Below are 26,331 nucleotides of genomic sequence, written 5' to 3' on the forward strand. Positions count from 1 at the left end.
GTACATATTGCTGTCATTTTTCTATGGCAAGGAAAATGTTATGCTCAATTTACGGGGACATCTATGGGCTTTTCGGGGGCACCTGCATATGCCAATATTTTCATGGCACAATTTGAGGAACAACATATCCGTAGCAACCAAAGGTGGCAGGCAAACATGGCATTGTACTGCAGGGTTATCAACGACATATTTGTGATATGGACTGACACAAGAAGTGAACTTGAAGATATGTTACAGTTCTTGAATGCACGGAATCCCAGAATACAGTTCACGCACACCATTGATGCTCACAAATACATTTTCTGGATGTACTACTCAAGAAAAAACACACAAGGTTTGAAACCCAGATATATACTAAGCCTACATACAGAAATAATGCACTAGTATTTTCCAGTTTTGATCCACAAAGTTTAATTCATAACCTACCATTTTCGCATTTTTTGAGAATAAAAAAGATTTGTTCAGATCAAACCATGAGCACCCAAAAGATTATAGAATACAAACAAAAATATATTGAAAGAGGGTACCCAGAGGACAAACTGACGGAATGCATCGCAAGGGTGGATAAGAAAAGGACGATCGAGCTGTTCACTAAACCAAAGATGATGCTTTAGTGTTTGTTTCAAAATATTGAAGCGAGCAATTAAGAGAATGATCAACGCAAGATGGGAATTATTGAAAAAAAGAGTAAGATTTGATTGATTTATTCAAAGAAATACCATTACATGCCTACACAAGAGGTAAGAACTTACGAGAACCTTTGGCAACCCCTGATAAGAAGCAAAATGCTGATGAATACAAAGGCACTAACAAATGCCTTAACTACATACATTGCAACAATGTTATCACTGGAAGAAGTTTGACACATCCAAATACAGGAGGAATCTTAAAATTAAGACACCTATCAGATTGTAACACTCGGAATGTAATATACTGCATTCAGTGCCCGTGTGGCAAGGCGTATGTAGGAAAAGCGGAACGCAAGATAAAAGTAAGACTGACCAAACACAAAAGCACAATAAGGACAAAGAACAAGACCTCCAGCTTAGCCAAACATTGGCAAGAAGAAAAACATTCCATCTCACAACTGAGATACCAAATTATTGAGGCATTAACACCTATACCTGGAGTTGATAATACTAAGAGGTTGCTCCAACGCGAGATCTACTGGATCAAGTAATGGAACACATTATTACCGAGAGGTCCGAATGACAGGATCGATATGAGTTGCTTTATATGAGTGATTATCAACATATTTCTATCAGCAAACATCAGAGATAGGAATCTGTTCAGATTTGCTAGCAGGTACATGTCTAATTTAGCAGAGCAGGATATATTGAATTATTTACACACTTTACAAAGTAACACATTTTTTACATAACAACAATGAAGGTTATGATTTGGTGGTGATTATTGATTATAAACAATGGGGTATTCCCAAAAGGTCCCTGGACCTGGGTATCGGTTATTACAAAGAAACAATGGTCCTGGACCAATTATTCAAGGAAGAGTTAGATTAACAGAATTAACAATTTATTTGAGCTTACATTAATCAGCTCCCAAACGTCTGTAAATCGTGAAAATAAATGTGCAGAAAAAAACCACTAAGTATTATTACAATATAATATATTTATTTAGTCATTTAAAGGAACAATCATTAGAGGGTCAAGAAGGTAGGAAATTGTTCTAGGGAACGTGTAAGAAGGAGTGCACAAGTGTATATATAGGAGTCAAGAGAGCTCAAAGTGTGTAGAAAAGTAAAGGGCATTTATTTACAAGATTGTACAAAACTGATAATCAATAAACAGTTAGATGCAACCTGGCCACATGGAAATTATTCATTTGAATTTGTAAGGAGAGTTTCCTTAAGGCTGTAAACAGGGGTAATGGGGAAGGGCTAATTGTTCCAGGTGCGGTAGGGGGTAGCGTCGACGTTTCGATCCGGCTTATCGGCAAAAGAGGGACTTTAATACCTCAGCTATGCGGATCTTCCTCAGGACAAGGGGACGGGTGAAGTGACCCTCATCACTCTTGCAATGCTCAATTGGAGTCCATAACCTGGTTACACCAATGCCCGTAACGTAGCAAGGGCCAGCTAAGGACAATTCCCGTTAATCAGTAGATATAGACCATGGCAGTGGTGCCCAAACCATCCATGGAACGTAATATTCAGATCCGTATTTGTGGCAAAAGTTGGCTGAATGAATCCGGCAATCCAGGGCACAGCGTGATTTTTACAACTGGAGACGATCTGATCGACGTCCTTACTCCATAGCGGTAGCAGCCTGGACCAATTTCCCCCCCCCCATTACCCCTGTTTACAGCCTTAAGAAAACTCTCCTTACAAATTCAAATCAATAATTTGCATGTGGCCAGGTTGCATCTAACTGTTTATTGATTATCAGTTTTGATCCTCTAATGATTGTTCCTCTAAATGACTAAATAAATATATTGTAATAATACTTAGTGGTTTTTTCTGCACATTTATTTTCACGATTTACAGCTCAAATAAGTTGTTAATTCTGTTAATCTAACTCTTCCTTGAATAATTGGCCCAGGACTATTGTTTCTTTATGATTTGGTGGTGGGCATGTTGACATGTATTAAACTGACAAGTTTCCTTTTAAAAAAATGGACCAGTCAGATAGGATTGGATGTAGACAACGAAGGATGAGTGGAGCGGTTTGTTTATCGTAGTTTATGACTTGTCTTGCCACGTGGATTGCCGAAGGTACATGCAGGCTGACTGAACAGAATGGCTCAGGTTAGCAAACAAGTGCGTTATATAATAATGACAGGTCTCATTGACAAATATGGGGTTCGACGATACCACTTGTTTCGTGGAGGCAATCAGTGCTTGATCAATATACAACAGTTTATATATTGGATTATGGTAACACATAAATTAGAATTAATTCAGAACTTTATTTGAGGATCGGTTCCGAGATGATATGAGGATGATTTTTCACTTATATAGGAGGAATCGGGTGAACCGTGATCGTTATCGATGCAGTACATACCTTTGCCCCAAGAGGGAGAACGAACGCAATTTGATTTACGATTTTGTCAGATTTCTTAGATCAACAAGATGCATCCAGGTATGTTGTCTGATGTTAAACTGTAGTTCCGGGTACTATTTCCGATAACAATCCACACATTGTAAGATGGTGGCCGAAATGTGCGCAGGTACCGGTGGGATCGGATGCGGTTTGTCCATCTTCACCGTTCATGCCTGATTATGGCAAAAACGTATAAGGAAGCTTGAGACGCTTCAGTGTCACAGCCTGGTTAGGAACATGAGGACTTGATGTTTGAATTCACCGGTAAGCGGACGATCGGAACTTTCTTTATATTCCATTTAACTACATTTAGCAGGCATGTCGGCGAGGACACTTGTTTAAGGCTAACATGAGGTTGTTTGGTTATCCACACAGATATTAACTGTGAACACTCATTGTTGTGGCAAGAAGGAAAAATATATGGACACTTCTCGAGAGGTGAGCTCTCATGTACTACGTGGGTTAGTTGTTTGATAAAGTTGGACATACAAACGGAGATTGCTGAGGTGGGGTATATATATTATTTCATTCGATTTTGTTTAACAGACTGACTAAAAGTTGATTTGCATCTAAAGACATACGGAATTTCATCCGAGTTGGACCACACTAGGTAGGACTGGACTCATGTCTACGGTGATAATTCATGCACTCAGACATGGTTGTGGTATACAGCACTGGGTGATCAGATATGATAATAGTGAGACATTGGTCACTATAGAATGATATTCATTGTCACATATTGCATGAACAGTACAAACACGCTTGAGGTTGACAAGTAAAGGCATTGTTTGATGAAGTGGTTTATTCACTTTAAGGTTGTTATAAAAATAATAAGTGGGTCTTGTGAACCAGCATGTACACAATGGGTTATTGGTGGTTTGAGTAACTCCATGCATTCTGTAAAATTGTTTAAATAGTGATATTTTGTTTTCAGGTATGCCCCTGAGGAAGGGACTTAGCTGTCCTGAAATGCATCGGGCATGAAAAGCAACAGGATGTTAAAAAAAAATATCAAGAAAATTCATGATTTAGTAATTTTTTGTTTAGTACATGTATGAGGTATTGAAATTTGGTACCAAACACAATGAAGTAAGAGTATAAATGAACAAATAAATGAGCTAGAATGATGAAATGAGTAAATTGTGTTTAATATTGTGATTAACATATTATTTAATTTTGTTAAAGTGTACAGTGCACACTGCATTCAAGTCTATGTGCTTGTTATATGATGTTAGATAGAGTATCTACAAGAAAGACCTTTACTGTAGGTAAGTAACTTGTTCATCTCCAACATAGGGGCTTTCCCGGTGCTTTATCAAAAAACTGTACTATCTAAAAGACATGCAAGCAGTCATTTATTTTTAGGGCTTATTAGTTTAAACTCAATCACTCAGAAGCACATAGTCAAATACTGTGCATGTGGTTAAATTGTCTCTGTCCCTTTTTATTTTCCATAGACTCTCCCAAGAATCCTGAGTCAGATTGCGCCAGCATTCTCCATGAACAGTTGCAGCTTTGTGGTGGAGAAATCTAAGGAATCAACAGCCCGTGTGGTGGTTTGGACGGAGATCGGTGTGCAGAGAAGTTATACCATGGAGAGCACGTTGTGTGGCTGTGACCAGGGGAAGTATAAGGTAAACCATATGTTTTTCTTACCTGCCCCTCTATGATTCATGTGCCCTCTAAGTATTTGCAAGGATGCAGTCTCCATGAAATTTCCAAGATTAAATAACAATTTGCAATGCTAAATTTCCCCTGGCATTGGAAAGACTACTAAAAGAGTGGATTAGTCAAAATTCAACCATCTCTGTGTTCTCGTGCCATGTGTATCATCACCTTCAAAGTGCATGTTTTCTTAATTGCTTTTCAAATATTTTCATTATTTTCTTGATTTGTTTGACCTACCACTGTCAGAAAGGAGTTATGGGGCTGAAACCTTGGCTTTCAACATTGATTAGTCAGCCTATGGGGCTGTTTGTGAATCTCACAGCAGCACGTTAGAGGTCCTAAGGTGTTCAGGTCAGGTTTACTAATGCAGTGCCTAATACAGAAAGTTCTTGAGTTTGAGGAAAGAAGGAGAAAAGTGCTGACAAACTGATGTGGTTGGGGAGCATATTTACAAGATATGGTTTTTGTGTAATTTGCAAGGTCCTCAATGTAAAACATTAAAAAACAATGTATTTACTTGGACACTGAGACGATGCTCAACAAACCCCATGACTCCAGGATTCCTTCTGATCCCAAAAAAATGCAGGTAGGCCTTGAAGAAGAACCAGATTTCTCCACACCACTGGCCTTAGAGAGTGTTAGGGACTCCGCAACAAGACGCCTACTTTTTCCTCCTTTACCTGCAACACCAATTTCATAAACATCATCTTTGACCCACAGGACACCGACTCAGGAACTGGGAGTTCTTATCCCCCATCCCCCACAGGACTCGTATGAGGAGCCGTTTATGCCAAGTAAGGGAGTAGACTCCTGCGAGGATTATGTAGTCAGCCCTCGTGAGGAACCTTCAACCTTATCCTGCTAAAAACCTTGCCACCCAATGATACCCGTGACTGCCATGCAGTGACCCAACACTCTGCCCAGCACAATAAGGTGAAAATGCACATGTGCAAGATGAGGATGACTTATTCTTGGAGATACTTTCAAGGATGGAGAGCACAGCTTCTACCTTCCCATATTTTAATGTTAAAAGGGTTTTATAAAGCGCTCGTACACCGATTGGTTTCATGGCGCTAACTAGGAAATGCCGAACCGAAGCAGTTTATTTGTAGGCCTGGATGTACAGCCATGTGTTGAGGGATTTTCTGGAACTCAGTAGGTCAGTGCTTGACCTGATTTTCAGGGGGATTGAGTTCCACATTTTGGGGACCATAGTAGCGAACCTGCAACCCCTTTGGCGCTTCAGTTTGAAGATTGGAACAGTCAGAAGTTGGAGATGGGCCGATCGGAGGTTGCGTGAGGGAGTGTAACGTGATATGAGGCTGTCTATGAATTCAGGGATTTAAACACCAGGCAGGCAATTTTGAAAGCGCAGCGTTGAGGGATAGGAAGCCAGTGCAGCTTCCTTAAGAGGGGGGAGGCGTGTTGCCACCTGGGTTGTTTGTAGATCAATCTAGCCGCTTGGTTCTGTACCATCTGTAACCTTTTTGAAAGGTAGAGTGATATACCAAGATAGATTGCGTTGGGATAGTCTAGGCGTGAAAGGACCATAGCTATCAGGACCTGTATCAAAGCTGCTTGGGTAAGTAGTCTGCTTATTGTCCTAATTTTTCGCAGCTGAAAAAAACAAGAGGAGATCACAGAACCTACGTGAGTTTTTAGGGAACGGTCATTATTTTTGTGACTCCCAGGTTTTTTACTGAGGAGGCGGGAATGGGGGGGGGGGCCTAATTCATATGCCCAATAGTGTGGGTCCCACAAATTGTGACTGCCACCAGTTAGGACTAGTCCGGTCTTGCCTGGATTTAGTTTTAGGTGGTTGTGGTCCATCCAGTGGCAAATGAATTGCATGGTAGTCTGAAAGCCAGATATTGACTGGGGGGAATTGTCGATAGTGAACAATAGTTGGAGGTCATCGGCATAATTGAAAGTGACCACTTTCCTTTCCTTCAGAGACCTAATCAGCGGGAGAAGGTAAAGGTTAAAGAGGTGCGGGGAGAGCAAAGATCCCCGTGGGACTCCGCACTTTGTTTTTAGTTTGGGGGCAGTAAACTGGTCAGTACAGACTGCCTGGGAACAGTCTTTCAGGAAGGAGTTGATCCAGCTAAGGGCTGGGCCCTGGATGACTGCCTCCCTGACACGGTCCACCAATATTCCATGGTCGACCGTGTCGAAGGTGGCCGAAAGGTCTAACAGCACCAGGGCCTGGGGGTGTACCTCTGTCAGCCCTTTTTCCGTAGGGAGTCCAGTACTGCTAGTATCACCGTTTCCGTGGAGTGAGCTGGACAAAATCAAGCTTGGTGTGGGTCAAGAAAATTAGTTTGTTCCATGAAGGTGAACAGACGTTTTGCCACATAGGCCTCCAGCACCTTGGCTATATACGGGAGCAAGGAAATGGGGTGGTAGTTTGACAACGTCTTCGGGTCAGCCCTAGGTTTCTTTAAGAGGGGGACCACTATTGCCTCTTTGAAGGCTTTAGGGACCCCACCCTGGGATAAGGAGTTGTTCAAGAGGGCGAGAACAGGATCCTGGAAGGTGGTGAAAGCCGTTTTTAGGACATGTGGAGGGCAGTGGTCCATTGGGGATCCAGATCTGACTTTGGACAGCAGATCATAAAGGGTCTGGGTGTCCATGGGCGGAAAGGATTTGAGGGAGTAGGGAGTTCCGGGCATAGGAGGGGAAATTGTTTGAGAGGAATGAGTAGGGATACTGGCTTTGATAGATGCAATTTTATCAATGAAAAAGTTGTTTAAGGAGTCGCAGAGGGCCTGAGACGGTGTGGGCTTACTAAGGACTCTATCTGGGTTGGACAGTTCATCTACAATAGCAAAAATATCCTTAGCATGGTTGTTGGAGTTTAAGATTGTGGAGGAGAAGTGTGTAGCTTTAGCTGTCGAGATCGCCTTTTTATATTCCCTCATAGCCGTTTGGTAGGTGATTTATTCTTTTTGTGAGTAGTTCAGTCTCCACTTCCTTTCCAATTGACGAAGAGTGAGTTTTTGTAGTTTTAATTCAGAGGAGAACCATCTCTGCGCCTCAAAACGGCGGGTTTGTCTTTTTTTTTTTAATGGGGCGTGTTTATTGTTGGCCGCTAGAAGCCAAGCTGAGATAGATTCTTCGTGGAGGTTGACATCAGATATGGAGTTAGGGGCTGTGTTGACTAGTGTGGTGTGGAAGTCGTTTTTATCGATAGTATTCCATTTTCTCACCAGTCCCCCTTTAGTTGTGGGAAGTTTACTGATGGTAGGGTTCTCTGATATGAATTTTATCAGGTGGTAGTCTGACCATATGCAGGGTGTGACGGACACTGTGGATACCACCAAGTTGATGGTCCAGATTTGGTCCAAGATGTGCCCTTTTATGTGTGTAGCTGAGGATACCTGTTGAGTGAAATTCATGTTGCTTAGTAGTTCAGTCATCTCAGCAGATTGCGTCCCTCCGTGCGTATCGTTGGCCCAATAGTTGAAATCGCCTACCAGCAAGATTCTGGCGTGGTTTGTTACTAGATTTGCGACTTGTTCCACCATGGTGGGGGCCTATAAAATTAAACACATTCGAGCTAGGCCGAGTCGGACTCAAGTTTTATTACAGCGTTATCTACTGTAGGGAGGCATAGTGAAGTAAGAGCAGTGAATTTGAGGTCCTGGTGGATAATAGCCGCTAGTCCGCCACCCATTTTACCTGGCGGGCAGTTAGTTTGAAAAAAACAGTACTGATTAGGTTGGGCCGCGAGGATATCGGGCTAAGATTCAGGGGTAAGCCAGGTTTCGGTGAGCAGAAGAATGTCAGACTTTTCTGAGTTTAAAAGAGTGAAGATTTCCAGCTGGTGTCTGACTAGGGATCGTGGATTAAGATAGTAAATTGAAATTTCTGTGCACCCGTCTTTTTGCTGTTGCTAGATGGATTGGAAAGTGGACTGGATGACTTCAGGGAGCGATTTCTGCGGCTGGAAAATGGTGTTGTGGTGCAACCTAACAATAGTGGCAGGGTCAAGCGTGAGTGAAGCAGAGTGGAGTAATCGGAGTTCTAAGGAGGAGTACTTGCGAATTTGGGCATGATAACTGGGCCCTGGGCACGGCTGGGCGCAGACGGGCTTGCCTTTGGCACGCCTTTCGCTGCGCGCGTCTGCTGCGCTCCCAGGCTGCAGTCGGCATTTGTGCCGGTGAACTGCCTGAGCTCCTCCCCTCTGCCTACGTGATTGGTCGCCCCAGGGGGAGAGACCGAGCGGCAGGGAGCAGCTGGAGCGCCCGAGACGGCGAGTGCTCGGTGCGTTTGGTGGGTTTTAAAAAGACAGTTTCAAATTCATACAGTTTGACAAGTTAAAAATGGTTAAAAATACTGTTGCAGTAATATAACTGTTTACCGGGTAGCAGCCTGTTCCTAGAGTGCCCGCTCCCGCGCTGCAGCCAGCATTTGTGCTGGCGAACTGCCTGAGCTCCTCCCCTCTGCCTATGTGATTGGTTGCCCCAGGGGTAGAGACCGAGAGGCAGGGAGCAGCTGGAGCGCCCGAGACAGCGAGTGCTCGGTACGTTTGGTGGGTTTTAAAAAGACAGATTCAAATTCATACAGTTTGACAAGTTAAAAATGGTTAAAAATAGCGTTGCAGTAATATAACTGTTTACCGAGTTGCGGCCTCTTCCTAGAGTTAAAGGGAATGTTTAACTCGGCTATGGACATCTTTAAGGAGCTGATAAAAACAACAACAACTTATAACATCCAGGGTTGATAAGTAGTTTATATCTGCTTCTGACAACTCGGTCTATCTCTGTAGCCAGGATACCCCAAATGCATTAGTCGTGCTCACTGCAGTGAAACTGGCATAGGCACAGGCAACCAGGAATGTTTCCCTCCTTGACAAGGAGTCAAAGCAAATAGGCACAGAAGGCAAGTGTGTGGCGCTTGGAACCTCCCTCCACTGGTGCATTGCTAATTCTCCCAGAGGCCCACAGGAAGTGGTGGAAGAAGCTTATTTCTGAAGGCGAGATCATCAGCAGCACCAATATTTGATGCTAGGGTGACTTTAACACCAGCATGCTCCTTCGCAGATGTGCCTGGATTGAGATGTCAGCCCACGGTGTTAAAGAATTTCCTAAAATTCTTCGAAGGCAAGCATCTGTTAGGGCCGTAGGCCCTCAGGTGGACCAGATGCCTGAGAAAAACAAAAAGGACACCAACATTGCATAATTCATGGGTGCCCTGCAGTGCCCTAGTTCCAGATCTGTCGTCCTCAAACATCAAAGCTGGGGTGGCGCTAAGGCTGTGGTCTTGCATGAGAGCCCACCCTGTCAGCAGCCATAACAGGCCTTTCAAGACTCCAGGAAACAAAAATGTTTCAGCAGGGAGCCTATAGGAGTAATTCTGTGGCAGAGGTAAATTCACTAGAGGCGTCTCAACTGGCAAGCAGTAACTCCCCAAATATATATTCTCAACCCCACCACCACTCCCCCAAACCTCCACCTTACTCTTCACCTGTACAGGAAAGGTAGAGTTACTTCTTCCTGGAGGGGAAAGACATCACCTCAAATCAATTGGTGCTTTCCATTGCAAATGAGGGATGCTAACTCAAATTCCACACCATGAAACCCAGCAGCTCAAACCACCTATATCTACTAGAGGAAGAGGTTACACCACTGCTCGCAAAGGCTGCCGTCAAATCTGTGCACCCACTCCAATGAGGCAAAGGGGTGTACTCACTCTACTTCCTCATTCTCAAAAAGGACAGATTCCTTCAGCTGATCCTAAACCTCTAGCCATTGAACAGATTCATCCTTGTCAAACACTTTTACATGGTTACCCTGCAGGACATTATCTCTCTGCTATGCCAGGGCGTCTTCATGTCAGCCCTGGATCGAAAAGATGCATACTTTCACATTCCCAGCACACCATTGATACCTTTGATTTGTGGTAAGTGGACTACACTACCAGTTCAGGGTGTTATCATTCATAGTCACTACCACTCGACGGGTGTTCATAAAGTGCCTAGAAGTAGTAGCGACTTACCTGCGCAGAAATGCCATATGACTTCTCGTACCTGGATGACTGGCTTATCAAAAGCAACAGAAAGTGACAATGCCTAGCACACACTCAAACAGCAGTGTCCCTACTTCACAGGTTAGGGTTTACGGTCAATGTAAAAAAAGTCACACCTTCAACAGAAGCAGATCCAGCCCTTCTTCAGTTCTAAATACTGTAATGAGGAAAGTATACCCAGGGCCACTGAAATTATGCAGCAGGGGAGGACCAAATTATGCAGCAGGGTTGAGTAAATTGTGCAGTAAGAAAAGGCCAATTATGCGGCATAATGCAGCACATTTTACTTCATTATTTAGTCATTTTTACAATCAACACTGTCTGGGCATTGGTTGCACCTCATTAGTACCAGTTTAACACAAATATATCAATAAGCAACAGAAAGGTGATCAGTCAACCATTGCAAAGGCTGCGTTTTTGGTACGTTTTGAACCGTTTTAACTAGAAAGTAATTTGAATTTTGTTAAATTCTGCAGATTATACCTCAGATGATGGATTATGTGGCAAATGCGGTGAATCTATAACTATGCAAAAAGAAATGCAGCAGCCACACAATCGCATAATTCCAGTGGCCCTGAGAATATCCCAAAGAACAAGGTGTTATGACATTCCGACGGATGCTGCCTCTTTTTCGTACACTCTGTCCTCTCTCCGTAAGAACTGTCTTGAAACTATTAAAAATGATACCACTGTGCATATTGATATTGTTACAAACCGAATAACATACGCAGCGGCTTCAGTTGTGCCTGTGCCTCTCAAGGCAATGGGCACAAGCGAAAGGGAACTGGGAAGATCTAGTGTTGGTACTGATTAGGGCTCAACTCTAATCGGTAGGGTACCCCAATCATCAATGTTTATAAGTTTATAGGTTTATTTTATTATGCATAGTTATTAAAAACCATTGCACAGTTATATGCTATCAAGATTTTAAAAGTCTTTATGGTTCAACAGTAAAGCATTGATACACATGACAAAAGTGCTGTTCAGTGCTTACATACAAATTTACAAGACTGATAAAACTATTCGGTGAATGCCAAAGGTATGACAGTAAAAACAGTTAAAAAAAAGTTAAAAAACAGTAAAAAAAAAAACAGGGTCCTTAAAAAGTATACACTGCAGTACTACAGGGCTGTAATGATATTAGTGGCCTGCGGGTAGCATCTATTGTTTAAGGAAATAGTGCCAGACAGCCACAGGGCAGAGTACAGGTTCCTGATGGCCGATCGACAGGATGGAATTTCCCTTCTCGTGGGCTCTTTTTTAAGGTTGTTAAAAATTAAGTTCTAAGGAAGCAGCTTCTGGTTGGCATATCAGGTTCTTCATTGTCTGCTTAATGCTAGAGTGACTGCTTGAGTGGGAACTTTAGCAGCTGTGTCCTCTCTTGCTGCAGTGCCGTGCATATGCAGACTAAGCACAGAATTTCTCCTGGGCCTGTGTTGCACAGACTGCACATGCTTGGTGAGCATGCCCTCTGGCATGGTGGAAGGTGTTTGGGGCACGGTAGAATGCTCAGGCAGTGCTTTAAAATCTTTATCTTGAGAGTCTTTGGGTAATCCTGATTGAAGTATTTTTGGGGTGCAGATAATTTGTAAGAGTTCAGGGTCATCCAAGCATCAGAACTGGCTGAGAACAGAGCCTTGTCTTCCAGCCGTGAGATTTGTTTTACTGACTTCCAGACCAATTTTTTGAAGGATGTGTGTTGTAGCTGAGTGTTCCGGAGATTAGTGAGCCCTGTGATTTCAAGGGATTCTTGAAGGTAGCGTCTGCCCGGAGAGGTATCCCTATGCTGGAGTTCTTGCCATAGCAGCTGGCTTGGAGTGTTTGAGGCAGAATGTCTTATCTTGTTCCAGCAGATGATGTAAGTGCCATGCCTGTCCAGTGACTGTTTCACTAAGCCGAACTCCAGCCTTATCTGAGCTGGTGAAGTATATTTTGGGAGGCTGAGCATGGTTCTATATGCCATTATCAGGGAGCTGTTCAGTTGCTTGGCATCACTCCCCCGCATTGCTTCGAGTCGTAAGTTAACGTGTGGAGTAGCTTGGCCTGTGCTGCCTTCAGGAGGGGGCGTAGTGAGGGCCCCGTCAGTTTGGAAGACAGGTTTTTCAGCGCTATTTCTATGAGCAGTCCTTCCTTCTGATCTCTTCTTTCTGGCGCATAAAGGCCCCTTCCTTATCAAAAATGACACCAAGGTATTTGTAATCAGTGGTAAGTTCAATAAGAGCACCTCCCAGGTGCCACCTCTTCTGCCGCCTTCTATTGTTTACCGTCATAGTCCAAGTTTTCTTGAAATACATTTTTAGACTATTCTCCGCAGCATACTTCTGCATTTCATCGAGTACATGTGGAAGACCGACATATGTATGGCATACATAAGGATTGTCAGTGGTTTTTCTCCGATCCTGGATGCGTGTGCGTTGCTGATGTTGAGAGCTTGAGGTAGGTCGAACATATAGAGGTTCAACAGAGTGGGTGCCAGCACGCAACCCTGCTTCAGGCCATTGTTTGTAGGGACTTTTCTAGAGAGATATGTTCCCCCTCCCAGTTTCACCTGGACCCAGGTGTCAGTGTGTAGGAGCAGCAGGATGTCCTGAGGGATTCCCCAGCGTGCCAGCTCCCCCCAGAGTTTCCCCCTCTCAACGTTATTGAATGCCGCACTAAAGTCAATGAAGCATAGATGTAGTTGCAGGTTGGCTGTTTTGGTCGCATCGATAAGAAGAGAGAGTGCAAGGATGTTTGTTGTCGTACCAGTCATTTTGCAGAAGCCGGTCTGGTTTAGCTGGATTATTTTGTTGGAGTCTGCCCAGGCTATGAGATCCTCCAATATGGTACCTGCAAACTACATTGCCTCATTGTCAATCAGGGCCACTAGGCGATAGTTGCTAGGCCGGGCCTTGTTGCCGCTCTTGTAGAAGGACGCGATTGTTGAGCCTCTCCATGTTTCGGTTATTCTGCCTTGTGACTGGATTCCTGAAAATAGAGGTTGTAGGAAGTTAGAGTGGCAATCATCAACGTGTTTGTCACTCTCAAACGCAAAATGCCAAAACTTCGCTTCCAGGAACCTGTGTCCAAAGTCCAGGGGCAAAGCACTATGGATGAATTGATGAGGGATGTGTGCCAATGCTTTTCCTCATCTTCCCCCCAGGCATCAGAGAAACAACATAAAACCATCCTCACTATTTAGGGTAAAGTGTGTAATGTCTTTACAGGAAAATAAATTACCCCCATAGCCTGCGAGAAAACTCCCAGCCTGTGAGGGTCATTAGTTTTTTGTTTTTCAATAACAATAATTTTGGGAGTTTGTTTTTGAAAAACAGTCTTCTGACAAGTTTCTTGAGTGGCCGCCGAAAACCGAAGGCGGATGTACACAAAACTTTTTGTCCATTGATGGAGTATTGTCTTTCAAACCCTAGATCGGACCCGTAGCTTTTTGTAAATTCAATTAACTCTTTGTAGCCTTTGGCAAACTCTACAGGAGACACCATAGCTCTCAAAATGGAATTGCAAAATGGATTGTCAAGTACATCTATACTTCCTATGCTTAGGCCAAGTGGACACTCCCCATGCCCCCTATGGCCCTCACCACATGCAAAAAGGGTGTCTCTTTAGCTTTCCGGAGTAACAACTCTTCAGTGGATATCTACAAAATTGCCACCTGGTCAACCCCACACAAGTGCACTAGCACTACTGTGTGCATATTCAAATTAGTCAACAGGCTTTATTTGGCCAAGTTGTCCTAAGAACACTGTTCCTTCCCTTCATCGACACCGAGAATGAAGAGGTAGAGAGAGTGATGGAACCGATGCCCTTCAAAAAGTGCCCTCAATGCCATGCCAAATGCTCTTGGGACTATCTCCAGAGCTGGTGTACTAGCTGACCTAGTAGCACTGCCTACAGCACCTCTGCAGCCTCCAAGTTCCGATCGGGAGCTGGCAAGGCAACTATGAAGGACTCAACAAAGAGCCTTGACTCCAACCGGCCTTATGGCACTGAAAAGTCAAAACACCATTCGAAGTTGACGGACCCATCGGTTCTTGCACACCATTCGGTGCTGAAACCACTGTCGGCCCTGAAGACGGCATTGGTGCCAAAACCACTGTTGATTACAAGACTGCCCTGTACCACTGACTCTGATGATTCTCAAAGGCCAATCCTAGAAAGACATCGGGAGGAAATTGATGAAACACAAAATGTATTTCCCCTAAGGATCTGAACCAGAGCCTCCACCCAGAAAGAGGAGATTGGGTTTTGAGGAGGCACCCACTTCAGACACTCCCAACAAGCCTGTGCCACAACTCAAAATGGTTCAATGACCTACCGCAAGCCCCCCTCCACACATTCCTCATCCTCCTCTACCACTCATTTGCCGCCACTTCAGCCACCATCACACTCTCCCATTCTCCTGCAGGGTCCCCACAATCTTTCTTGGATACATGTAGTCCTTATAACCCACCAGAGGATTATGAAGCCCCATTCTATCCTGATCTCACAGAGGACCCATGGGGGGTGTATGGCATAGACCCTCCTGGGTATTCAGACCTGGAACCAATCCCACTCAGGACATCTCCCCAGATGAAACAGTTGCATTTCATGTGGTCATCCAAAGGGCAGAGTCATACCACAAGGTACACATGCATACCATCCCTGATGAAGACAACTTCCTGGTAGAGACACTATCAAAGTCGGAACATGCGATGCAGTTCCTCCCTGTGCTAAAAGGAATGCTCACATTCGCTACTGACACCTTCAAAGAGTCTGTCAAGACCTGGGCGTTTAGTCCTAGAGTGCAGAAAAAGTTTAAGCCTTCTCCCTAAGACTCCACTTATAGAAAGGGTACGTCCTTTCAGATTCCCTTGTGGTGCACACCGCCTGTAAAGTGACTGCTGCACAGGCTACCAGTAACGACTCGGGCCAGATAAAAAGAGTAAAAAGATTGATGGTGTAGGCAAGAAGGTTGCAGTGCTGGCCAGTACCATTGCCTGATTACTAAATCCAAGTGCCTTCTTTCACAGGAGGATAGTATCTAATCGGAGGAGATAGTGGGTTTGTTAGAGCACCTTCTGTATCAATTTAGGAAAAGAGGGGAGGAAATTGTTTCAGAGAGCAAGTTATTTCCAATGCAACTATATAATGTGCATGAGTGCCGCCACTACAGCGGCTACAGGGATGTACACCTCCATTATGCTATGCCATCATTCATGGCTTCGCATCTCTGGCTTTAAGACGAAGGTTTAAAAACAACCCATTAATCTTCCCATTGACTGCAAACATCTCTTAGACCTACAGCAGTATGGGGCCCCTTCAGACATCATCCACTAAGCACTTCTTTCTAGGCAGCAAAATGGGGGGAGCAAAGACCACCTCTCCGGAACAGCCTTATTCATACCAATGACTGCATCAGCCTTACCACCATCAATGAGGCAGGGGTTACGCACGGGGTACATACAGGAGTAATGACGAAGGCAGAGGAAAAGAAACTCAAACAGCCCACCTGAATCCCCCACGCCCCCAAGGGAGCCTTTACCTCAAAGCACTGTCTGTCGATGACCCTGATCGCACATAACCTTTGTGGGGTGGTTTCAGGGGAAATCACCTACGTTCGCTGGGCTCTAGGTATCATCCAAAACAGGTATTTTCTGGAGCTTCTCCCAATGCAAGCAAACATTCCACCTTGTGTTCCCATCCCGAGTGTTGAACATCTCCCCCTTCTCCAAAAGGCGGTGCACCCCCTCCTGCTCAAAGTGGCAATAGAGCTGGTGCTCTTACACCACCATGGCCCAAAGGTTTACTCCCTATACTTCCTAATCCCCTGAAACGATGGCTCTCTCAGACCAATCCTCTAAAGCCCCTCAATAAATAAATCCTCTCTGAAAACTTTCATATGACAGCCCTTCAGGATGTCATCCCTCTGCTGAGGCAAGGTAATTTTATGACTGCTCTAGATCTGAAGGATGCCCATTTTCACATGCCCATCTATCCAGCTCATCTGCACTACCTTATCTTCATGATAAGTGGACAACACTACCACTTTAAGGTACTGGCCTTTATGGTTACTATAGCCTCAAGGGTACTCACAAAATGACTAACGGTCTAGCAACCCCCCTCAGAAGGGAAGACACACTTTCCCCCTATCTAGATGATCGGCTGATCAAGAACGAGGGTAGGCAGCAGTGTGTAGCAAACACTGAAGCTGTTATCGCCCAGCTCTACAACTTGGGATTTACTATAAATGCCACCAAATGTCATCAGAGCCTCTACAAATGTAGCCCTGTCTAGAGTCAATCCTCAATGCCAGCACCGGCAAGGCTTTTTTTTTTAATCTGTTTTTAATCTGTTTTTATTCGTTTTTAAACCATAAAACATTCAGGATACATGAATTGCACAGGCAGGTGAATGCTTATACATTGTAAGTATTAACAGCAGAAAGAAAATATGTTTGGCAGTATTCGTAGTAGCATTTTGCAGGAGATCTGTAATACACTAGTTCTACACATTGGTTGTTTGAAATAGTAGAATGCAAAAACGTGGAATAGGAGTGTTACATTCAGGAGCATACAAGTTTCCGCCACTTGTCCCCGGATCTTTATTCGTGCAAGGGCCAAGTCCAAATAACATACATTAACGTATCTACGTAGTATTTGTCGCGTCAATGGGGTGCGTAAGGAAATATGTTTTGAGGGGGTCCCGTATGTCCCTGGGCATCGAGGTCAATGGTAGCAATTCCGCATATGTGAGTGTTTTGATCCTGCCAGAACAGCATGTCTTTAATCCAATCCTTGAATTAAGGAGCTCTGCCCCGTCCCCATCTGCATGCTATTTTCCGCTCGGCCAGTAGCATCCCTAAGGAAGTGAATCACCGGTATCGGAGCTTCTGTATCCTCGGTGTAGCTCAGGAGAGCAGTTAGTGGCGAAACCTGAATCAGGGGTAACGTCATCTGATGATGGGGCAATCCAAAGCAAGGTGTAAAAAGTCTTCCTTTTCCATCCCACATCTGTCACAGTGGTCGTTATCCCGCAATTTGTACCTATTCATTTTAACAGGTGTATGATATATGCGGTGTAAGAATTTATAATGTAGAATGCGGAGGATACAACTAGATGGCACCTGCTCTGTCTGTTTACAGCAGTAGAGCCACTGTTTCTCTGTTATTGCTTGTCCCAATTCTATTTCCCATTTCTCCCATGAATCACATCGTATCAGGGTTTGGTTGGTGTATATGTTATGGTAAAGTGTGGATACCACATGCGAAGCCTTCTCATTCAGTAACAGCGTATGTAAGTGAGTGAGCATTTGTGGTTCTTGTGGATATGACGGCGTATGTTCTTCAATGCCTTGCCGCAATCTAACATATAAGAAAATGTCCATGGGAGAGGGTGTGGATGTAGCGAACATCTGCTGCATTGTGCGGAACTTCCCTTTCAAGTATAAATCTCCGCAGTTATGTATGCCAAAGTTAATTTTGGTTTGTTTGAAAACACCCTCTTGTAATACTGGCATCTTGGGGTGATATACTAGGGGAAGTATAGGTGAGTACAGCATAGGAACGTGCATGCGCATGGCTATACGCTGCCAAATTTTCACTCTGCAGGTGACTGCCGTAGGGTCGGGCTCTCGGGTTTGGGGCGTGCTCAGCATGACCCCCTCCAGAGGTATGGGATCAGCCAGCCATTGTTTCACCGCTACTTGCGGCATGTACTTAAGTGGATGGGACCAGTATTGCGCATAGTGGGCTTGCGCACAGATATAATACAGTTTCAGATCTGGAACATCAAACCCTCCTTGAGAATAGGGCCTAGTATGAGCACATCCCACCTCAATCTGGGTTGTTTGCCACCCCACAGTAGTCTAATCATCTCTGTGCGTAGAGTCTTAAAAAAATATCTACCGGGGTCAAATGGAATGTTCATGAATAGATACAATAGTTTGGGGAGAATAACCATCTTTATTAGAGAGGCATATCCTGCCATAGATAGGGGAAGAGCGATCCATCTTGTGACACTGCTAGCAGTGTGTGTTAGGGTTCTGCCATAATTTAAGCGCATTAGTTCTTCCCAATCCGAAGTGATGTAGAAGCCCAGATATTACACCTTCGTGGCACACTGTTCTATTGGCAACTCGGGGTCAAATGGTGTTGTGGATGTGGTGAGGGGGAAGATCTCAGATTTCTTCCAATTTATATGTATCTCCGACAGTTCCTCAAAATGAACAAACTCTCACAGTATGGGGTTTAAATTCTGCTGAGGGTTTCTATTGTACAGGGTAATATCATCTGCGTATAGGAAGATGAGTATTGGGCGCAGTTGGCATGGCAGAGTTTATCATGATGATGCTGTCTCACTTTGGCCGTGAGTGGCTCGATTGCAAGAGCAAAGAGGAGCGGGGAAAGTGGGCATCCTTGCCTCGTGCCTCACGTAACAGAGAATGGTGAAGAGACCAGGCCATTAATCAGGACTTTGGCTGCTGGCGAGTTGTACAGTAAACGTATCCATGCCAAGAATCCTTTGCATTATAATAAATAAATAGTCCCATTCGACTGAATCAAAGGTCTTTGTGGCATCTAAAAAGACAGCCACGAGTGCCAGTTTGGAGTCCACATTATGCAGGATAGAAAATAATGTACAGAGATTATGGGATGTTGCTCTCCCTGGAATGAAGCCCGCCTGATCAGGCAGCACTAGTTTCTCCATCAGGAGGTTCAACCTATTAGCAAGCATCTTGGCAAGTATTTTGGCGTCATTATTAATTAAGGGCAGCGGCCTGTAGGAATCGCAGGAATCTGCAGGTTTATTCGGTTTTAAGAGAGAGGTGATGAGGGCTTCCCTTATAGAGCTCGGGAGAATGCCTGTTTCATGGGCTTCTTCATAGACCTCCTTAAGTATAGGGATCAGTTGGTCTATATAGGTTTTGTAAAAGTCTATTGGAAGGCCATCTGACCCTGGGCCTTACCAGACTGCATTTGCATGATGGCAGTACGTAGCTCATCCGCCTCAAATGGTGCAGCAATGAATTCTCTCTGTGTGTCCCCTAGCAAGTCAATAGCTACATCCTGCAGATAATTAGAAAGGTCTAGTGAGTGATGCCTATGGGTGCTGTACAGATTTGTATGATATGCAGTGAAGGTGTTTAGTATGTCCCTACTGTCTCTATGCCTTACCCCAGCATCATCCGTTAATTCCGCAACATAATTGGAGAAGCAAGGTTTACGTATCCCTTCCACCAGGGCTTTGCCTAGTTGTTCCCCTTCGCTGTATCTACGCACCGTGAAATACTTCCCCCTGAAGTGGGTCTCCGTTTATGCAGTATCTGTATAGTCCGAGAGTGTTTCTCTAAAGGTTGCCTGGAGCATGCCGTTTACATCATTCCCCATTTTTCCTTCCAGGTGCTTGAGCTCTCCCTCCAAGCGATGCAAGTATTGCTGAATGTCTCGCAAGACTCCGAAACTCTTGGCTATGCAAAAGCCGTGTATTGTGACCTTAAAGGCCTCCCATACTACACCTAAATGTGTGACTGAGCCTATGTTTCGTTGGAAAAAATCAGTAATTGTTTGTCCCATTTTGGACTTAAACGTTGTGTCTAGCAAGGTTCTGGAATGAGTCTCCAGCCTCTGGGAGCTAGACATAACGTCGGTGGGGATAATGTCAAGCAAACCGGGGCGTGATCGGAATAAGTCCTGGCCAGATGTTCAGCGTTAACTATCCATGGGCCAATACCCCGGGTGAACACACAAAAATCCAGTCTGGCCCAGCTGGAGTGCATTGTTGTGTAATGTGTTCCTTCCTTTTTCTATGGGTGAATGTGCCTCCATGCATCCAATAGGCCATTATCAGCAATAATATCGGACAGTATACCATGGGTCTTAGTGTAGTGGTGCAGGAGAGCATTAGATTGATCGTTAACGGGAGTTATTACTGTATTAAACTCTCCTCCCCATATTACCAGTGTGGAACCTATTTAAAAAATTCTACCCCATAATGCAGTTTAGAATTCTGGATCGTCTGCTTTTGGGCCGTAGCAGCATACCACCGTAACGGAATGTGACTCCAGCCTACCCCACATCATGCAGTGTCTCCCTTTTGTGTCAGAGGTCATGCCCTCCATGATGAATGGGGAGTTTTTCTTCATCAGGATAGCAGTACCCCTAGAGTATGAGGAGTAAGAGGAGAACAACCTGTTCATGGCCCATTTGCTAGCAAACAGGGGGGATGTGTTGGGCTGAAGTGTGTTTCCTGGAGCATAGCAATATGTATATGGTGTCTATCTAGGTATGCCAGTACCTGCCTGCGTTTACGTGGGTCACCCAGACCCCTGACATTCCACGTCAGTAATTGTATTTTTAGAGTTTTAGCATCTTGAGGCATAGAGAAAGTATCATATGAGTGCTACGAGAATATGTAGAGTTTCCACTGTCTAAAGTTCACTGTTCATGTATCAACAAATCTATCCATCTCAAATTATATCTTACGAAACTATGAGATAACATTCCCAATCCCTCCCCCCGCCAGCAGCAACCCAATCCTGCTGGTATCTATTTGCCCGCTCACCTCCCATACAACACAACTAGTCATACAACTGTTAGAGTCCCACATTATATGGGGAACGCCCTTGGGGGGGTACAATAGGGGGAACACAAGGTTCTCTCTTCCCACCTGATTTTGGAATAAACCAGCCCTAGCCTGGAGTGGGGGAAGAGGGTAGACCAACATAGTCCATGTTTAGTCCCACTTACTACAGTATTTCTTCTTCTCCCTCTGCCTCCCTACCACCCAGTCTACTTATCTGAGTGTAGTATTGTATCAATGCTGTCCAATCACATTGCATGTTGGGCGTTCAGTCAGGGAAGCAATCCTGAGATGTATTGGCAATCTCTTTGCACATAAGAGTGGTTAAAGATGACAGACGTCTGCACAATCCCATGACAGATCTGAGGGGTTTGAGTCCCTTATCTCATTCCAGTGCCGGAGAAGTTGAATTGATCTGGACGGAGTGTCCTGTGACGCGCGAGGAGAATTTTGTCTTTTGATTCGCTTGAGGAAGTCCTCCACCTGTTGTGCATTAATAAAGAAATGTTGTTTGCCCTGATACGTAATGCGCCAGCGTGCTGGATATAGTAGTGCAGTCAATTTGTGCTTTGCGCAATTTCAACTTCACTGGTTCAAATTTCCTTCTCGCCTCTTGTACTACGGGAGTGCAGTCAGGGTATATTGTAAAGTAATTGCCCTCAAAGTTCAGACGTTGTTTCTCTCGGGCCAGCTTCAACGCCATGTCGCGGTCCCAAAAATTGAGGAAGTGAGCAGTGATCGGGCGCGGCTGACTACCCGGGGCCCAATGAGCGGTGAGCCCTTTCTATTGTCAGGTGTTGCAAGAAGGCCTCAGTACCGAACGTTCCGCGCAGTAGGTGCTCAACGAAGTCCTCCATCTTACCAGTATTAGTACTTTCTGGAAGTCCAATAATGCGTACATTATTACGCCTACTGCGTGCTTCCAAGGCCTCATTTTTGGCGGCGATTACCTTTAGGACCTTATCCATTTGAGCGATGTGTTTTTGCATTTGGGTCGTGTTGTCTTCGCCACCCGAAATGCATTTCTCCGCCTCTACGATCCTCTCCTCATGCTCGTCTAACTTATGGACGATGGAGTCCATTCGAGTGTTCATGGAATCCATTTTAAACTCTATAGAGGTGAGGCTATGTTGCATTGCAAGCAAGAGGGCTTTAACATCATCTTCCCGGGAGGTCTCTGGGTCTTGTGCCTGCTCTGCGCCTGTATTATCTGGGTCATCCGCACTGGATCGCGTGACATTTTTCCTGGCTTCGAAGGGCAGTTTTGATTGCTTGTCATCCGTTTTCCCCATGATGGGCCCGACGCGAAGTTGCTGTGTTCGTGTCGAGACTCCAACTGTGCAGACCTAGGTGATCGTTAAGTCAGCATTTCTCAAGGGCCCGAGAAAGATCTAGACTCCCAGGGTGACAACAGGTCTGCGGTTCAGTTATTTAGCAGAATCCTTCTAGTGCGTCGACATCTCGTCACTGCATTTGGTTCACTCCATACCGTCACGTGAAATCAATTCCTCAGAGTCATGCAGTTGTTTTGGGGTGCACTGCACAATTGAGCACTCACTTGGTAGAGACTGTGCACCTTATAAGGGCCGAGTCCGAGGTAGTCGTTCAAGTTTTGGGGTGCAATATGTTCTTCTGCAGGCTCCAAGCCACATGTGCATCCACTGGGCTGCAATAGAGAAAGTTCCTTAGCGCGTGCTAAACGTCGCAGGTCAGCACCATATGGGATTCACCCACTCTGCATATGCACCCGGTGTCACTCTATATAGGCCGCGTAGATACTGGCAATGCAGTAGACATTATACTGTCCAAATGGCTTTGTCTAGTCGTAGGGGCCGTAATGAATGAGAGAGCCTTCAGGAAGTGTTGAGCCTGTGTTGTGCAGAAAGCGTTTGCATCAGCGCTCAGCAGCCATGCATTTAAATCTTAGCGCTTGAAGCCGGGTGATCCTTTGCTGTGTTCGGAGGTCGCGGTATCCCGCAAGATGGCCACGGTAGTTGGAGCGGCCTTAGGCCAGTGCAGTAGTAGTCTTCCCAACGTCTCCCGCCTGACGACTACACACCACCTTCGTCACGCTGGGAAGTGCAGTGTGCCATGCAGTGGGAGGTGAAATCGGCGGTCTTACTTGCGTGTCAATGTGCACCGCTGCAATGTGATTCCTCCGGTGCGGCCCAGCTCCCACATGTGTGCTGGGGGCACAATTGCTAATAAATGCCGGTATGGCATCCAGCAGCGATCCCACGCTTCCAGATCTGCGGGCTCTAGCACAGTCGTGGAGCTCCGTACTCCGCTATTTTCAACATCAGTGGGTGGTGGAGAGAGTTACGAATGATCGGCATGGATCTGAAAGAAACACGTTAGTTAGATTCCTCACCTTAGAATATCCCCAGGCGTCAGACTGGATCCAGAAGATTTTTCGTCAGCAATACCCCTTGCGCGTCGCTAGGCGTCGTCTGCGGCTCCGCGTCCGTCGTCAGCGTCGTGCGCCGGAATGACGTCGTCGGAGTACTTAGACGCCGCCCTCGTGCGCTGACGTCAGTTCTTCTTTTTTCCGTGCCAGTAAGCGCAGATCCGGGAGAGCTACCCCTTTTAGTCTTTTTTGACTAAGTTTTTTGATCCTTTTTGATCTTGTCTCGACTCCGGTGCCGGTATGATGCCTGGTTTCAAAGCCTGTGCTGACTGCAACCGCTTGATGTCGGTTACGGATCATCACCGCCGGTGCCTTTACTGTTTGGGCCTCGACCACGACGCGGAGTCGTGTTCGGACTGCAAGGCCCTGACCTCGAAGGCTAGACGGGAGCGGTCCCGTAAGCTCCTCGAGCTTCGCCACTCTGCTCCGCGCCCCTCTCGATCCCGGTCCAGGAGGAGGTCCAAGGATCGGTCGCGGAGCCGCAGCCAACGTCATCATCGCTCGTCTGGCTCCAAGTCTTCGGGTAAGTCGAAGCACTCCAAGAAGTCCAAGAGGCGACACCGCTCTTCGGTCTCCCCTCGCCGGTCGCGCGACTCGGCCGAGGGTCAGGGTGGTTCCACCCCCGCGGCTCCAGCGGAGCCGCAGGCGCCACGCAAGTCCCCATACCCGCCGGTCCCTGGGACTGACGCGGCGCCGGCGGAAGTCAGTGCCTTCCTCGCGGCCATGAGGAGCCTGGCTCCGCCGTCGACGCCCGCTGGCGCGCCTTCGGGCCCCGCGGACCCGACTGGGCAAACTTGCATGCCGGCGGCTCCGACACCGGCGCCGTCGCCGGCTTCGGCCCCGACGCCGCAGGTTCCCGAGGGACTCGTCCCCGAGTCCCCGCCGACGCCGGTCGACCTCGTCACGCCTCCTCCGCCGGCGTCGACACCGGTTCCACCTCCGACGCCGGCTCCGCTCGGCGTCGAGCCCCAGTTCAGCCCCGCTCCGGATCCAGCGCCGTTACGGCGTCGATGGACGCCGCGTACGGTGCCGTTAGAGACACATTATGTCTATCGTCCGGCTCCGCTCCTTCCTCCTGTTTACCAGGAATCGGATGACGGGGGCGACTGGGAGGGGTCCGAGGATCCTATGGCCGTTCAGGCTCAGCTGTCACAGGACTGGGCAGATGAACTGGGGGAGGCCAGTGGTCTGGATACCTCTCCAGACACTGGATTCATCTCTCCTCTGACTGTGGCTTCGGAGGAGGGTGCTGCTTTCTCTGTGGTGCTGCGCAAGGCGGCCGCAGCCCTTGGGCTCGAGCTGCCTGCCGTGGCTGTGAGGACTAACGTCCTCACTGAGGTGCTTCAGTCTGCAGCAAGCTCCACTGAGCCTCTGCTGCAATTCAATGAGGCCCTCATTGACGTTCTGCAGGGCACCTGGTCCAAGCCCTCCACAGTCCCTCCTGTGGACAGGAACGTCGCCAGGCGCCACCGCCCTGCTCCGGGCGACCCCAGTTTTCTGTCCCAACACCCCACCCCCGAGAGCCTGGTTATCCAGGCTTCTACCTCCCAATCCTCCTTCCCGACCGCTCCGCCGGACCGGGATTCCAAGAGACTGGAACAGTTTGGCAAAAAGCTGTTCTCCTCCCTTAGTTTGGGTCTGCGGTCCTTGAACACCGCCTGTCTTTTGAACCGTTATTCCCACTCTCTGTGGGATACGGTGGAGGACGTGCTGCCCCTGTGTCCGGAGGAGGCCCAGACACGACTTACCCAGGCTCTGGCCGATGGGAGGGATGCAGCACGACATGCAATCCGATGTGGGCTTGACACTACGGACTCGCTGGGTAGGGGGATTTCTACCACGGTGGCGCTTAGACGTCACGCCTGGCTGCGGTCCACGACCTTTTCGGGGGATGTCCAGAGCACTCTCATGGACATGCCCTTTGATGGCACTCGCCTTTTTGGTGAGAAAGCGGACAGTGCGCTGAATCGCTTTAAGGACTCCCGGGCTACGGCCAAGTCCTTGGGCCTCTCGGCCCCGCGGTCGCAAACTTCCGCCTTTCGCCCCTTTCGTGGCCAAGGAAGGGGTGCCTCCTCACGTCCGCCTAGCCACCAGCCGCAGAACCAACCTGCGCGCGGACGTGGTTTCCGCCGAGGCGGTTCTGGAGGACGACACGGTCAGCCCACATCCACCCCGGCAGCATCCGCCTCCAAGCCTTCCTAGTCTGAGCTTTCCGGCCCATTCCTCGCCAGTGGGCGGCAGAGTTCGCCATCACCTGCTCCACTGGCGTACCATCACCTCGGACAGGTGGGTGCTGCAAATCGTCCGAAGGGGCTACTCCCTCCCCTTCGAGACGACCCCTCCAGCCATGCCACCGCAGCACCACCGTATCTCGGAGGATCATTTGAATCTTCTGCGAGAGGAAGTTTCGGCCCTCTTGGCCAAAGAGGCCGTCGAGCGCGTTCCGAGCCCAGAAGTAGGTCGTGGTTGTTATTCCCACTACTTTCTGGTTCCCAAGAAGGGCAAAGGGGGCCTACGCCCTATCTTGGACCTCAGGAACGTCAATGCCTTCCTCCGGAAGGAACGGTTCAAAATGTTGACTTTGGCTCAGGTTCTAGCTGCCCTCGACCC

At 46.7% G+C, this 26,331-nt stretch overlaps 1 protein-coding gene across 2 annotated transcripts in view; it reads left to right on the forward strand.

The window, feature by feature from the left end:
* Positions 1-26,331, forward strand: part of AGTPBP1 (ATP/GTP binding carboxypeptidase 1) — a 1,256,713-nt gene that overhangs the window by 1,057,206 nt on the left and 173,176 nt on the right. For both annotated transcript variants that reach the window (XM_085633101.1, XM_085633102.1), the window contains one exon: positions 4,517-4,693. In XM_085633101.1, coding sequence (XP_085489227.1) covers positions 4,517-4,693 — 177 coding nt within the window. The remainder of the gene's footprint in view (positions 1-4,516; positions 4,694-26,331) is intronic.

The sequence above is a fragment of the Triturus cristatus genome, chromosome 2_1 (genome assembly GCF_964204655.1).
Source record: "Triturus cristatus chromosome 2_1, aTriCri1.1, whole genome shotgun sequence".
Lineage (NCBI taxonomy): Eukaryota > Metazoa > Chordata > Amphibia > Caudata > Salamandridae > Triturus > Triturus cristatus.